This window comes from Marmota flaviventris, chromosome 18 (assembly GCF_047511675.1).
Source record: "Marmota flaviventris isolate mMarFla1 chromosome 18, mMarFla1.hap1, whole genome shotgun sequence".
NCBI lineage: Eukaryota > Metazoa > Chordata > Mammalia > Rodentia > Sciuridae > Marmota > Marmota flaviventris.
Window position 1 is genome coordinate 19,237,263 of NC_092515.1, and position 13,156 is coordinate 19,250,418.

Genomic DNA, 13,156 nt, shown 5'->3' on the forward strand with positions numbered 1-13,156 from the left:
ACGAGAGAGCTGGAACGCTCGGTTGAGGCACCGCTGGGATTCGAACCCAGGATCTCCTGTTTACTAGACAGGCGCTTTAACCAACTAAGCCACGGCGCCGCCCGTGTAAGCAGCGCGAGAAACTATTCCCCATCTCTAGTCACTCCATGAGCCACGCGCGTGCGCAGAGGCTTTTTGATTTTTGAGTTTTAGGCGGCGAGGAGGCTGGATGCCGGCGCATGCGTGGCGTACATGCTTGCTGGCCTCAGAGAACGCGAACTCCACTTGGCGCGTGGGGCCTGGGCGGGCCTGGTTTCCCGGTGCCGGTAGCGTCTCCTCGACGGAAACCGGATACCTGCCTGTACCTTTGTGGGGTCCTCGTTCAAGGTCTGCGCTTTTTGCTCGCCAGGCGTGGCTCAGGGGAGCCCCTGAAGGCTCCGGAGAACCCACGACCCGACTGCGCAGCGGGGCTGCTGGCTCGGCCCTCGGGGCACCCTGGGAACCCCGGCCCCACCAGCACCGCGCCCTCAGCCGGAGCCGGCCGCCGGCCCTGCCAGCCCCCGGGGGCCCATAACTTCATTTGGGCCGCTTCTTCCTGAGTCAGGGTAGCATCGCAGGGTACTCAGGGGACCCTGAGCTATCACAGCACCCAGATAGGGCAAGTAGGAGTCCTCCCACCCAGGCTCCCCTCTTGCTCCCCCGGGGTCTCCGCCCCCAGGCATACCAGCTACTTGTCCCAGCACTTTTCGGAGGGCTTTTGGGTAACACAAACGCGTGGAAGAGTCAGCCGCAGAACTGTTGAGTCTGTACAAAAATATGTGCACGGGAAGGCTCGCTCTAGTCTTTTTCGTAATACCAACCTAGGTGCCCATCGGTAGGGGCAGTGTTCATAAATGCTGTCTAGCTGTCCTCCACAGCCACAGTGATGACTACGTCTGTAGTGTCTTCACGTGTTGGAAGGCCTCAGAACATCTGCAAGGAGGGAGGCCTCTTGCTGGGAAGGTGTAAGTGGAGTTTTGACAAGTTCATAATAAGTCGTTGTAAATAAGTGAATAAATACTAAGCAGCCAATTTTAATCTAAGCAATAACCCCACACACACCCTCCCACCCTTGTGACTCACAGGGAAGGCACTAAACATGGGGCCTCCCTAAATGATTCTCAGATTATTGTGCTAATGCACAAAATCTTTGGATGCCAAACAATGGATACTGTAAATCAGTCCTGCAATCAAGTTTCTAAAATGGAGTACAGAACATATTAATGATATTGGGCAAAAAAAATCATGTGAAATTCACCAAATGGAACAGGAGAATCTTCACATTTTTTAACTGAAAAGTCTTTCTGGATCAATGTTCTACAATATGCAGTGGAAGCAGGAAGACCGCTGCACATATGCATGGGCATTCTGGAAATTCAAAAGTCTGGGGCAGAGAACATGAAACATCCTGTGGTGGAAATACCACCACCACCTCTTGCATATTCAGACCTTCCTCTGCTCTAGACAGATGGCCATCTGGGAGCATTAGCCAGTGTCTTAGTTGGTTTTGTGTTACTACAAAAAAATACCTGAGTCTGGGTACTTTATAGAGAAAAAATATTTATTGAGCTCATGGTTCTAGAGGCAGGAAAGTTCAAGATCATGCAGTGACATCTGACTAGTGCTTCATATGGTCATAACATGGCAGGTGGCATCACATGACAGGAGCACATGTAAGAACAGCAAGTAGCACATGTAGAAGAAACCAAACACAGGGGTGGCCTAACTTTATAACAATCTGCTCTTGAAGTACCAAATTCAGTCCCCTGATATCTAACCCACTTCCAAGAAGCAGGTATTGATACCTTCCCATGATGTGTCCGCCATTGGGGACCAAGCTTCCAGGATATGAACTCTTAGGGAACAAATCATAGTCAAACCATATAAGCCACAATGCCTTGCCATCCTCAATCACAGAGGGGGGACCCCGACACATCTTCATGTTCATTTGACAAACCCATCCTCGGGAAATGGTGATACCAGTCCCAGAGGCCCAAGACTCCAGAATAGGAGTCCATAACACATCCCCAAAATGAGACAGAATGAACACCAGGACGTTAAGCTTAGAAATAGCAAACTGCTTCTACAATTCATATGCACACTTGTTTTCCAAAGGAATCTAAATTTATTCTGCATGAAAACTGAAGTGTTCAACCCTCAAGGATGCTGTGGAGCTGAGGAGGTGGCCCTGAACTGAGAGCCCAGCCAGGGATTGGCCCCTACCCCAGTCTCACAGGCCCACTCAGGTGGGGAGGGACCCTGAGAAGGATCCCTGCAGAGAGCCCCACAACCTGGGTGACAGGTGACCCATGATCAAGTCAATGAAAGGGCCCAGTGGCCGTCAGTCCTCCTTGTTCTCTGTTTCTGATGATGATGATGAAGCCGCTGCTGGCAAGTCCGTCGCATCTCTCCGGCAGAAGATACATTTGGTGACTATTTCAAATGAGCTGTCACTTTCCAAGGTGGAAAATGGCCTGTCACATCCTTCGCACTGACGTGAAATATTTTAAGAGCAGAAAGGAGGTGCTGGTCAGAAAAGATCAGGGCATTAAGTTGGAATCCTCCCCCCATCAGCTGACTACTTTGGACTGGGCTGAAGTAAGGGCTCCCCTCTCAGGAGCCTCTAACCTCAGAGTAGAGTCCACCCTACTGAGTGAACCCACATGGGCTTCTGCTCTCCCCCAACCCCACCTCCAAGCTAAGCAGATGCTGCCAGCTCATGTCCCCTCCTGTGAGGGCCCTGAGGGCAGGAGTGGCAAGCCCCTGGGCAGCCGGGATGACAGGGCAGGTGTCCAAGCCTGTCTGGTGCTCTGTGCAGAGCAGAATTGTGGGAAAAGGGGGATGTCCTACCTCCCTGACATGCTAGGAACACCCAACTTTTACCAAACCACAAGAGGTAAGCAGCCAAGATTGCTGAACAAAACAGGGATTTCGACTAGATTGACATAGGTGCTGAGCACACTCTTCTATCCTGAGCCTTTGTCTGACCAAAACATGTAGAATGGTGGATACAGATGGCACAGCTCACCACATCAACTGCAGCCTACTAAGGAGTGAGCAGTGCCAAGCAAGGGTGGGGGACTCTAAGGCCACAGCAGAGGCCAATCAGCCATTCCCACCCCAGCACAGACCCCTTGGGACAGGCCTGCACAATGGCATTCCCCTGTCCTGGCACTCCAAGCCCCTGTGCTTTTGCCTCCTTTGCCCACACTCTGGCCAACTGAAGGGACTTGACAGACCCTGCCTGGGGCAGGCCTTTTGGGAAATCTGCCCTCTGAGGTTTCTCCTGTTGATTCAGAACAAGTCAAGTGCAGTGGGTTCATCTTTGCTACAGCTTCAGGTAGGTCTCTTCCTTCTTTCTTTTGCAAGAAAGATATTTGATCCTTTGCCTACCTTCTTCAGCAGCTCCAGGTCTCATGGAACAGTCTCCGTGGATCCAACCCCAAAACAAGGCTCCCAGAGGAGGAAGCTCCAGGGCAAGTTGGTAAGGGACAGAGACAATTGGTGCTTTGTGGTAGTCAGCTTCCAGGGTCTAAGGACTAACATGGTCACAAAGGCCTTGAGGACTAGCTGGCCACAAAGACAAGGTCCATGTGGGTCCCGTCTCTCACCTCCCTGCCCTGCAACACTGCTCACAGATTAGCACAGTCCCAGAAGCAGTACAAGAACTTTTTTTTTTTTGTACTGGAATTGAACACAGGGTTGCTTTATATATACGAACTATATCCCCAGCCCTTTTAATTTTTTTTATTTCTTTTTTGAAACAGGGTTCATTAAATTGCTTAGGGTCTTGCTAAATTACTGAGGCTGGCCTTGAATTTGCAACCCTTCTGCCTCAGCTTCCTGAATTGCTGGGATTATAGGTGTGTGCCACCCCATCTGCCACCCACTCTGCCAGCCAGAACTTCCGAGGGCTTGGTGGTAGAGGAGCACATCTTCTGCCTCTGTGGCTGGACCTTGAGGAGCCGGGTGAAGCAAAACATGGGCCCACCCTACTACCAAGCACTTGCACTAGAGAAACATGGGCTCCTGAGACTGTTGCATGGAAAACAGAGAACTGGGGCCCAACCAGTTTCTGCGGCTAGAACATAGAAGGCTTACACAGTCCAGCTGTGTATCCACCATTTCTCCACTGACCAGAATTCCCCCGGGCCCCATCTTCTCCAGGCCCTCTCATTCACTCCACTCCACCTGCCTCAGGGGCGCTGCAATGGCTGTCCCCACTGCTGGGGAATCCTTCCCCTAAATATCTGCCCAGCTCTCTCCTTTAACACCATCCAGTATGCACATGTGTCACCTTCTCAGAGACCCCCACCTTTTGAAATATTGCAACTCCAAGCACTCCCATTGTCCTTTCCTCTGTTATTTATCTTAGAATTATTGATCATTATGTGACTTACTGCATATTTTTCTTGTGTCTTTATACCTTGTCTCCTCTTTTAGAATTTAAGCTCCACAAGGCAAGAAATTCACTCTGTTTGTCCACAGTTATTCCCCAGTTGCCCAATACATGTTAGCTCAAAGAATAAATTAAACTGTACAGGGTTAATAAACATCTTCACTGAGCTTAATTTTACCCAATACCCACCTGTTTCACTAGAGTCCCCATAGCCTTTTGGTTCTCAATTACCAAAGGAACTTGGTCGATCTTTTCAATATTCCATAGTCTCATGGTCCTATCCTAAAACAGGTTAAACAGTAAACCAGCTGTCACAAAAAAAAAAAAAAAAAAAAAAAGACTGTGGTACATCCTTACAATGGAATATCATTCAATGGCCAAAAGAAACATGCTGTCAAGCCACAAAAAGACACAGAGGAAACTTAAATGCACATTATTAAGCCAAAGAAGCTATTCTGAAAAGGCTACAGACTACATAATTCCAATGATATGATATTCTGGGAAAGGGAAAACTATAGACAGTAAAAAGAGCAGTGCTTTTCAGGAGTTCTGGGGAAGAGGAGGAAAGATTTTTAGGGCAGTAAAACCATTCCACATGCTACCCAGTAGTGGGTACATGGCATGCACTTGGCAAAACCCATAGACTGTACAACACAGAGTGAAACAATATAAACTATGAACTCTAGTTAACAATTCCAGAAAGGAATGCAGTCTTGTTGACACCTTGATTTTAGTCCAGTGAAACTTCGTTGGACTTCTATCCTATGGAATGTTAAGACATTAAATTTGTGTTGTTTCATGTTTAAACAGTGCCATCTGTGGTAATTTTTTATTGCAGCAATTTTAAAAAAAAACTAATAAACTGAATAATGTTACAGTTCCTAAGTCAACAGTCGCAACTAAATGTCTTACAGAGAAACAATGGGAAATTTAGGGAACAGGCTTGTTGGCCCCTTGCAGTGCAGAGTTGTCAGTTTTTACCAACAATCACAGTTTCCGCATATCAAATGGTTTGTCAAATTAGGGCAAAAAAGAAAAAGAAATGTTCCCCATAGTTCCTAGATACTTTGATTCCAAAGTCAGAGTTTCAGATTCTCTCCTGGATTTCCATAAAGATTATTTTACTTTATTTTTTGGTATTGGGGATTGAACTCAGGGGCAGTTACCACTTTACCATTGAACTACATCCCAGTCCTTTTTATTTTGAGGCAGGGTCTAAGTTGCAGAGGCTGGTCTCCAACTTGTGATCCCCCTGCCTCAACCTCTTGAGTCACTGGGATTATAGGGATTTGTCACAGTGCCTGACTTTTATGAGGATGTTAATGAATCTGCAAAAAAACATTTTTAAAAAGCCTGCTGATATTGGGCTGGGATTGTGGCTCAGCGGTAGAGCACTCGCCTAGCACGGGCGGGACCCAGGTTTGATTCTCAGCACCACATAAAAATAAAGGCATTGTGTTGTGTCCATCTTCACCTAAAAAATAAATATATTTATAAAAAAAAATCAATCAGGGTAAATAATAAAATATTTTAAAAAGAAAAAAAAGCATGCTGATATTTATCTAAACACAAACTAGGCTTTACTCACTTATCTACTTATTCAGCAGAAAGTGAAAATGTAAACTTTGGCAAACTCCGTTCATTCTATAAACTTTTAATGAAAGTAAATGAAAAGCTAAATGTCCAGCACACCTTGCATCACACATTCCTAAAAAGGAGTACAATTTATTTACCTATAATGTTGGGTCTTTCATAGTAAGAGTTTGGGGTACTTTTCACCTTCCTCAATCTGTATGAAGTACTAAGTTGATTTTAGAAATGGAAGGAGACATCTCCTTTAAACATGTGCCTACCACTTGGCTATTATTATTTCTAGCTATCAAAAGAAGTTTAAGTGATGAGTTGCTGCAAAAATCATATTTTTAAGGTATAGAAAAAGACGAATGTTACATAATTTTGAAATACATCAAGGATGATAACAGAGAAAAGAATAACCATAACACAAATTTATTTACTAGTTTTCTAAAACTATTTGATGATCTTTGAAGAGGCCATCATGAGTCAAAAAAAAAAAAAAAAGTGATTGAACCTGAGTTGTTCAATGTTAGTGCAGCTTATGGCAAAAATTATATGGTGTAAAGTTGCTCATTTTCTGAAAAATACTATAATGTATTTGGAATCCAACTAATATATCACAAGTTCAAATTACCTCTGTGCTTTAAAACAATTTTCCCTGAGAAAGCAAGATCTAAATTATGATGTCATCCAATGTGCTTCAGAATGTTTAACAATAATGGACATTTTACATGGGTGCAATCTGCATGATGAAAATCTGAGGGCAAAGGATCTGGATGACAAATATGTGGTCTATTAAAACAAGCCTGTAAACTAAGTACACTTGGATGTTTTTGGAGAGCTGAAAAGTAATTCCTACAAAGCTAAAAACCTGATGTTGCTAGTAAGAAATTTCTAAGTATTCCATGTACAAATCCTTTTGTTGGGAGAATATTTAGCTTTATGTTCTGGGCTGACCTAGGAATTACTATCATGTGAACTTGATAAGAACAGAGTTGCAAGAATTTTGTTTGACAGGTTTCAGCTTCACCTTTTCATAAAAGAAAAGTATGTCCTAGCTGGGCACAGTGGTACATATCTATAATCCCAGTGATTTGGGAGGCTGAGGCAGGAGGATTGCAATTTTGAGACCAGACTCAGCAATTTAACAAGGTCCTAAGCAACTTAGGGTAGAGTGTCCCTGGGTTCAACCAAAAGGAGGAGGAGAAGGAGGCAGAGGGTGGGGAAAAGGAGGAGGAGGACCTAAAGAATCAGGCAGTTCAAAAAAGTATGAAAAAAGAAAAGTAAAAAATATCCTGCTATATTATGGTCAAAAAGAAATATGTCATTGTTAGGTTTATTATGGTAAAACATATAAAACATTATCATTTTAGTCATTCATAATCATACAGTTCAGTGATATTTAAATACATTCACCAAGTTGTGTTACCATCACCACTATGATCTCAGGTTTTTTATCATTCCCAATAGAAACTCCACTATCAATAATAACTTCCCTTCACCACTCCCTCCAGCCCAGGCAAACACCATTCTACCTGTCTTTATGAATGTAACAACTCTACGTCCCTCGTGTAGGTGCATTTATACAGTATCTATCCTTTGCAACTGGCTTAGTTCATTTAGCATAATGTCTTCAAGGTCCATCAAGGTTGTAGTATGTCAGAACTTCCTTCCTTTAATGGTCAAATAATATTCTATTTTATGTATATGTCACATTTTGCTCATCCATCATTCCTTCTACCTTTTAGCTACAGTCAATAATGCAGCTATGAACATGGGTATACAAGTATCTTCTTGAGTCCCTGCTTTCATTCTTTTGGGTATATACCCTGCAGTGGAATCGACAGGTCCTGTGGTAGTTTAGTTCTACATCTGACCTTTTGAGAAACTGCCAAACTGTTTTCCATCGCAGCGACACTACTTTACATTCCCACTGGCAAATGCACAAGGTTTCCAGTTTCTCCACATGCTTTCCAACACTCCACATGCTGTCCACTGTGGTTTTGACTTAGATTTCCCTAAGGACCACTGATGTTGAACACCTTTTCATGCGCTTATTGGTCAGCAGTTTAATTTTCTTTGAAGGAATGTCTATTCGAGTCCTCTGCCTATTTTTGGATTGTGTTTGTTGTTGTTGGGCTTTAGAACTTCTTTATATACTATGGACATGAATCCTTAAGAGATACATGATTGGCAAATATTCTCTCACTCTGTAGGTTTTTTTTTTTTTTGCTATCTTGATAGTATCTATTGACATAAAAGGTTCTTTGATAAAGTCCAACATATTTGTGTGTGTGTGTGTGTGTGTGTGTGTGGCTCTTGTTCTTATATTCGTGAAACTGTTGCCAAACCCAGTATCATGAAGATTTTCTCGAATGTTTTCTTTTAAGAGTTTTGTAGTTTTAGTTTTCAAGTTTATTTTGAGTTAATTTTTATACAGTTGTCCCTTCATATCCACAGGGCATAGGTTCCAAGATTCCCCAAGAATACCAAAATCCATTGTTAACTGAATCCATGGATATAGAACTCAGGAAAATAGAGGGATGCCTGTATATGGTATGAGGTACAGGTTCGATTTCATTATTTGGATGAGGATATCCAGTTTTCCTAGCACCATGTTATTTAGTAGTTTTCTAAAACTATTTGATGATCTTTGAAGAGGCCATCATGAGTCAAAAAAAAAAAAAAAAAAAGTGATTGCACCATGTTGAAAAGACTGCTTTTTCTCCCAAAATCAATTGAACAAATAAGTTAGGGTTTATTTTTTGATTTGCTATTCTATTTTATCTATCTATATGCCTGTCCTATGCCAGTACCATATATTTTTGTTTATTTTGGTACTAGGGATTGAACCCAGGGGCACTTAACCACTGAGTCACATCCTCAGCCCTTTATAATTTTTTTTTTTAATTTTAATTTTGAGACAGGGTCTTGCTAAGTTGCTTTGGCCCTTGCTAAATTGCTAAGGTTGACTTGCAATCCTCCTGCCCCAGCCTCCAAAGCAGTTGGGATTATAAGCATGCACCACTGCACCCAGCTCAGTACCACAAATTTTTTAAAATATTTTTTAGTTGTCAATGGATTTTATTTTATTTATTTATATGTGATGCTGAGTATGGAACCCAGTTCCTCACACATGCTAGGCAAGTGTTCTACCACTGAGCCACAACCCCAGCCCGGTACCATACTTTTAATTACTGTAAATCTGTGGTTAATACTGAAGTCAAAGAAGAGTGAGTCGTGCACTTTTTTTTCCTCTTTTTGTCCTCCACCTCCTCCTTCTTCATTCCCTAGGACCCTTCAACTCCTTAAGAACTTGAAGATTGGCTTTGCCATTTTTGTGAAAACAGCTGTTAGAACTTTGATAGGGGTTGTTTGGGATCTATAAATCACTTTGGGGACTGACTTCTTAAAAATGGGAAGTCTTCCTATTTATGAATGTAGGATGTCTTTCCATTTATTTAGGTCTTCCTTAATTTGTTTCAGCTTTCTGAGGCCTTTTTAAAATCATAGATGGGTTTTGGATTTTTCAAATGCCTTTTCTGTGTCAATTGAGATGATCAGGTGTGGTTTCCCCCCTTGTTCTATTAATGTTGTATATTATATTAATTGTATTTAATTAAATTTATATTAATTAAATTTATATTGAAGTACCGTTGTATTCCTAGGAATGGTAAATAATGGTTTTATTTGCTAATATTTTGCTTCTGTTTTCATAAGGGATATTGATCTGTAATTTTCCTGTGATATATTTATCTTGTCTTAGTATCAAAGTAATGCTGGCCTCGTAGAATTTAGTTTTATATTAGTATCTGTTTAATCAGTTTAGTTACATTTATGTTCTCTTTTTTTCAAAAGTCTTACATCTTACATCTATATCTTTTAAAATATACAATAATATAGCCTACAAATGCAGCTGTAATTTTCTCTTCTTGTGATATTTTCATTGGACTTTGGTATCAGAATAATGCTGGCTTCACAGAATGAGGTCTTTTTTTAATATTAAAAGTAAGCAGTATCTGTTCAACTAGTGCTGTTGTATTTAAGTTCTGTTTTTAAAATAATGATATATCTATGTTTTTAAGAATATATATTGCCAGGTATGGTGTTGCATGCCTGTAGCAGCTCTGGAGGTTGAGACAGGACAATTGTAAGTTCAAAGCCAGCCTCAGCAAAAGTGAGGCTCTAAGCAACTCAGTGAGACCTCGTCTCTAAATAAAACACAAAATAAGGGATATGGCTCAGTAGTTAAGTGCCCCTGAGTTCAATCCCCATTATCCAAAAATAAATAAATAAATATTATAAATATTATATATATATAAATAAATATTTATAAATAATAAATTGGGCTAGGAATATGGCTCAGTGGTTAAGTGCCCCTGATTAAATACAGTATCAAAAATTAATTAATTTAATTTAATTAATAAAAAATAAAATGGGCTGGGAATGTGGCTCAGTAGTTAAGTGCCACTGGGTTTAATCCCTGGTACAAAAAAAATTTACACAAACACATATATTGTTATATATATAATATACATATATCATTACATATGTATAATATATACAATATATTATTATAAATATATATAACATATATTATACATATATTATATAATAATAATAATATATATATACATATATATATATTAATATATCCACAAATTTTAAATATCCAATAAAGATTTTTTTAAAATCACAGTAAATTGCTCTTCCTGGGGATAGGAGGAAACATTATAAAATATTTTTATATTTTTAAGCATATTTGTTTAATTAGCCCTACTGTTAATTACTACTAGTTGCCATTATTAACTAATCCTGTTGTTATAACAGAAAAGTTAAAAAATAATAATAATACAAAATAAAAATTTTAAGTAAACACTCAGTTTTTTCTATCTTTATATTAATGTAATAACATAATGACATACTTTTGTTTGTTTGTTTGTTTGTTTTGGGTACCAGGGATTGAACTCAGGGGCACTTAACCACTGAGCCATATCCCTAGCCCTATTTTGTATTTTATTTAGAGACAGGGTCTCATGAGTTGCTAAACACCTCACTTTTGCTGAGGCTGGCTTTGAACTTGTGAACCTCCTGTCTCCCTGTCTCACTGGGATTACAGATGTGCACCAACGAACCCAGCAGCATACAATTTTTTTTTTTTTTTTTAGTTGTAGATGGACACAATGCCATTATTTATTTATTTATTTTTATGTGGTACTGAGGACTGAACCTAGTACCTCACATGTGCTAGTCAAGTGCTCTACCACTGAGCCACAACCCCAGCCCCTATGATTTTTATTACATATTGTATTATTATATGCTTTTAATCTGGAGTGTCTGTAGCCAAGGTTGACTCTCTAAAATGTTGGTAATGTTAGGCAGAGTCTTCCTCATAGTTTCATAGACCTAGAGATCTCTAGCACAGAAAATTCTTGGATAAAGGTTGAGGGCCCTAACTCCTCTATACTCCCACCGGGAGGACAGCCCTTGGGATATCCAGAACTAGCTGTGATGTGCCAATGGAATGGAAATCGCAAGATGCAGTGATGTAGATAGAAGGGAGGGAAGACCCACCTGCTTGTCCATGAGCTGCTGCTGCCCTCCAAGGCCCTTGCTGTCTTCATCACTTACCAGCAACACTCAACACTTTATCACTTTCTCCAACAACAATCAAATGTCAATGACACAGACACAGAAATACCTGGAAAGTCTCCACATTTGCAGATGGTAGGACTTACTTTCCACATTCCCAGGCTACTCCTGGAAGCAGACATCAGACTGAGCCTGCCCAGGAATTTTATACTTGGGAATAGCACTCCTGCTGTCACCAATTCTCATAAACATGTAGGCATTTTAAATCACTCAAAGCTTGGCCACTTTTACCTTCGAAGCAGATAGGATCCATTTCTTGTTGTTGCTGATAGCAACATCCATTACCCAGTCCTCATGGCCCTGAAGAAAAATAAAATTTTACCAAAGACCTAGGAAAAATGCCCTTATAAGAACAATAAAAACAAACCCAGGAACCCAATGTTGCTTATGTTTAAGAGCAACTAATTGTACTTCCCTGGTTTCATCAACATTCAAGGTGGAACAAACTATAAAGACATGTGATATGTAAGTATATCATGGCACTGTATATGTTTTTTTTTTAATTTTTTATTGTTGGTTGTTCAAAACATTACATGTTACTGTGTATGTTTTTTAAAAGTAGTTCTATAGTGTTTAGTGGGATGGAAGGAAATTAAAGGTTGTATACCCATCCGGTCCTGGGTTTTTGTTTGCATTCTTTGTTCTAGGAGACACTACTTGGAGCTTTTGGCTGTAAGAAACTACAATCTGATTCACTGCAGCTTTAGCAAATGGTCGGTTGTTTTCCCCAGGTAAAAAAGGAGCTCAGAGAGATAGATGCCACTGCTTCATGATGCTGGGATTCTGTGTCAGCACCTTTATTATACTTTGGCCTTTCTTTTATGGAAAGAGGTAAAAGTTGAGGCAATAGGGCATAGTAGGAGGCAAAGGAACAGGAAAAGTTAAACCATTGTGTATAACAGGGTTAAGGAATAGCAAGAGAGAAGAGAGAGACTAGAACAACCTGATAGTGGACAAAATGATTTTTAAGCATTCAATTTTATGCTATTTATTTGTTGTAAATGTAAACTCCCTCTGCCTCCCCAAACCCTAGGAGGAGAGAGCTCAGAAAGACCAGCCCCAGAAGCCTGGACATGTGCTGCTCAAGGTGACACAGTATACATTGGGTTTCCGGGGACACAGAGATGAAGAATCATTGGCGCAAGCATCTACAACCAAAGGTGACTATGAGATTGTGAGATCAGGGAGTATGCAGAAACCATGGGGCATGGGACCTCTGGAACAGGGGCACAGAATGAACCAATCCTGGATTCTTGATGTGTCGGATGACTTATACCTAATTACAAAGCCATTTTGAGTTAGGCCTCCCCTAACTTTCAGCCAAAAATACTCAGTAAATGTTCCTCATTTTGGAACCCCATAGCTTTCAATGCTTTCAATATGGAATTCATCCCTCTGCATAGTAACTTCTATTCTTCTTAGAAACTTTCCAATCCCTTGGGTTTATATTTACTCTTCCATCTGCATAGAATGTCCTTCCTCAATATCCTTATTTACCCAGACCCTCCATGC

General features: G+C 40.8%; 1 protein-coding gene, 1 non-coding gene and 1 pseudogene across 2 annotated transcripts in view; 1 reads left to right on the forward strand and 2 right to left on the reverse strand.

Moving 5' to 3' along the window:
• LOC114097337 (high mobility group protein B1 pseudogene) overlaps positions 1–578 on the forward strand; it is a 29,291-nt pseudogene extending 28,713 nt beyond the window's left edge.
• On the reverse strand, positions 26–99 carry Trnat-agu (transfer RNA threonine (anticodon AGU)). Its single transcript has one exon. It is a non-coding gene; the product is annotated as a tRNA-Thr (tRNA).
• A 1,010-nt stretch (positions 579–1,588) lies between the features above and the next one.
• The window catches only part of Wdr88 (WD repeat domain 88), a 38,288-nt gene continuing 26,720 nt past the window's right edge, over positions 1,589–13,156 (reverse strand). The window contains exons 9-11 of the mRNA XM_027941211.2: positions 11,876–11,944; positions 4,607–4,699; positions 1,589–2,509 (exon numbers count right to left, since the gene is read on the reverse strand). Of these exons, the coding sequence (XP_027797012.2) occupies positions 2,360–2,509; positions 4,607–4,699; positions 11,876–11,944 (312 nt within the window). The 3' untranslated portion in view covers positions 1,589–2,359. The remainder of the gene's footprint in view (positions 2,510–4,606; positions 4,700–11,875; positions 11,945–13,156) is intronic.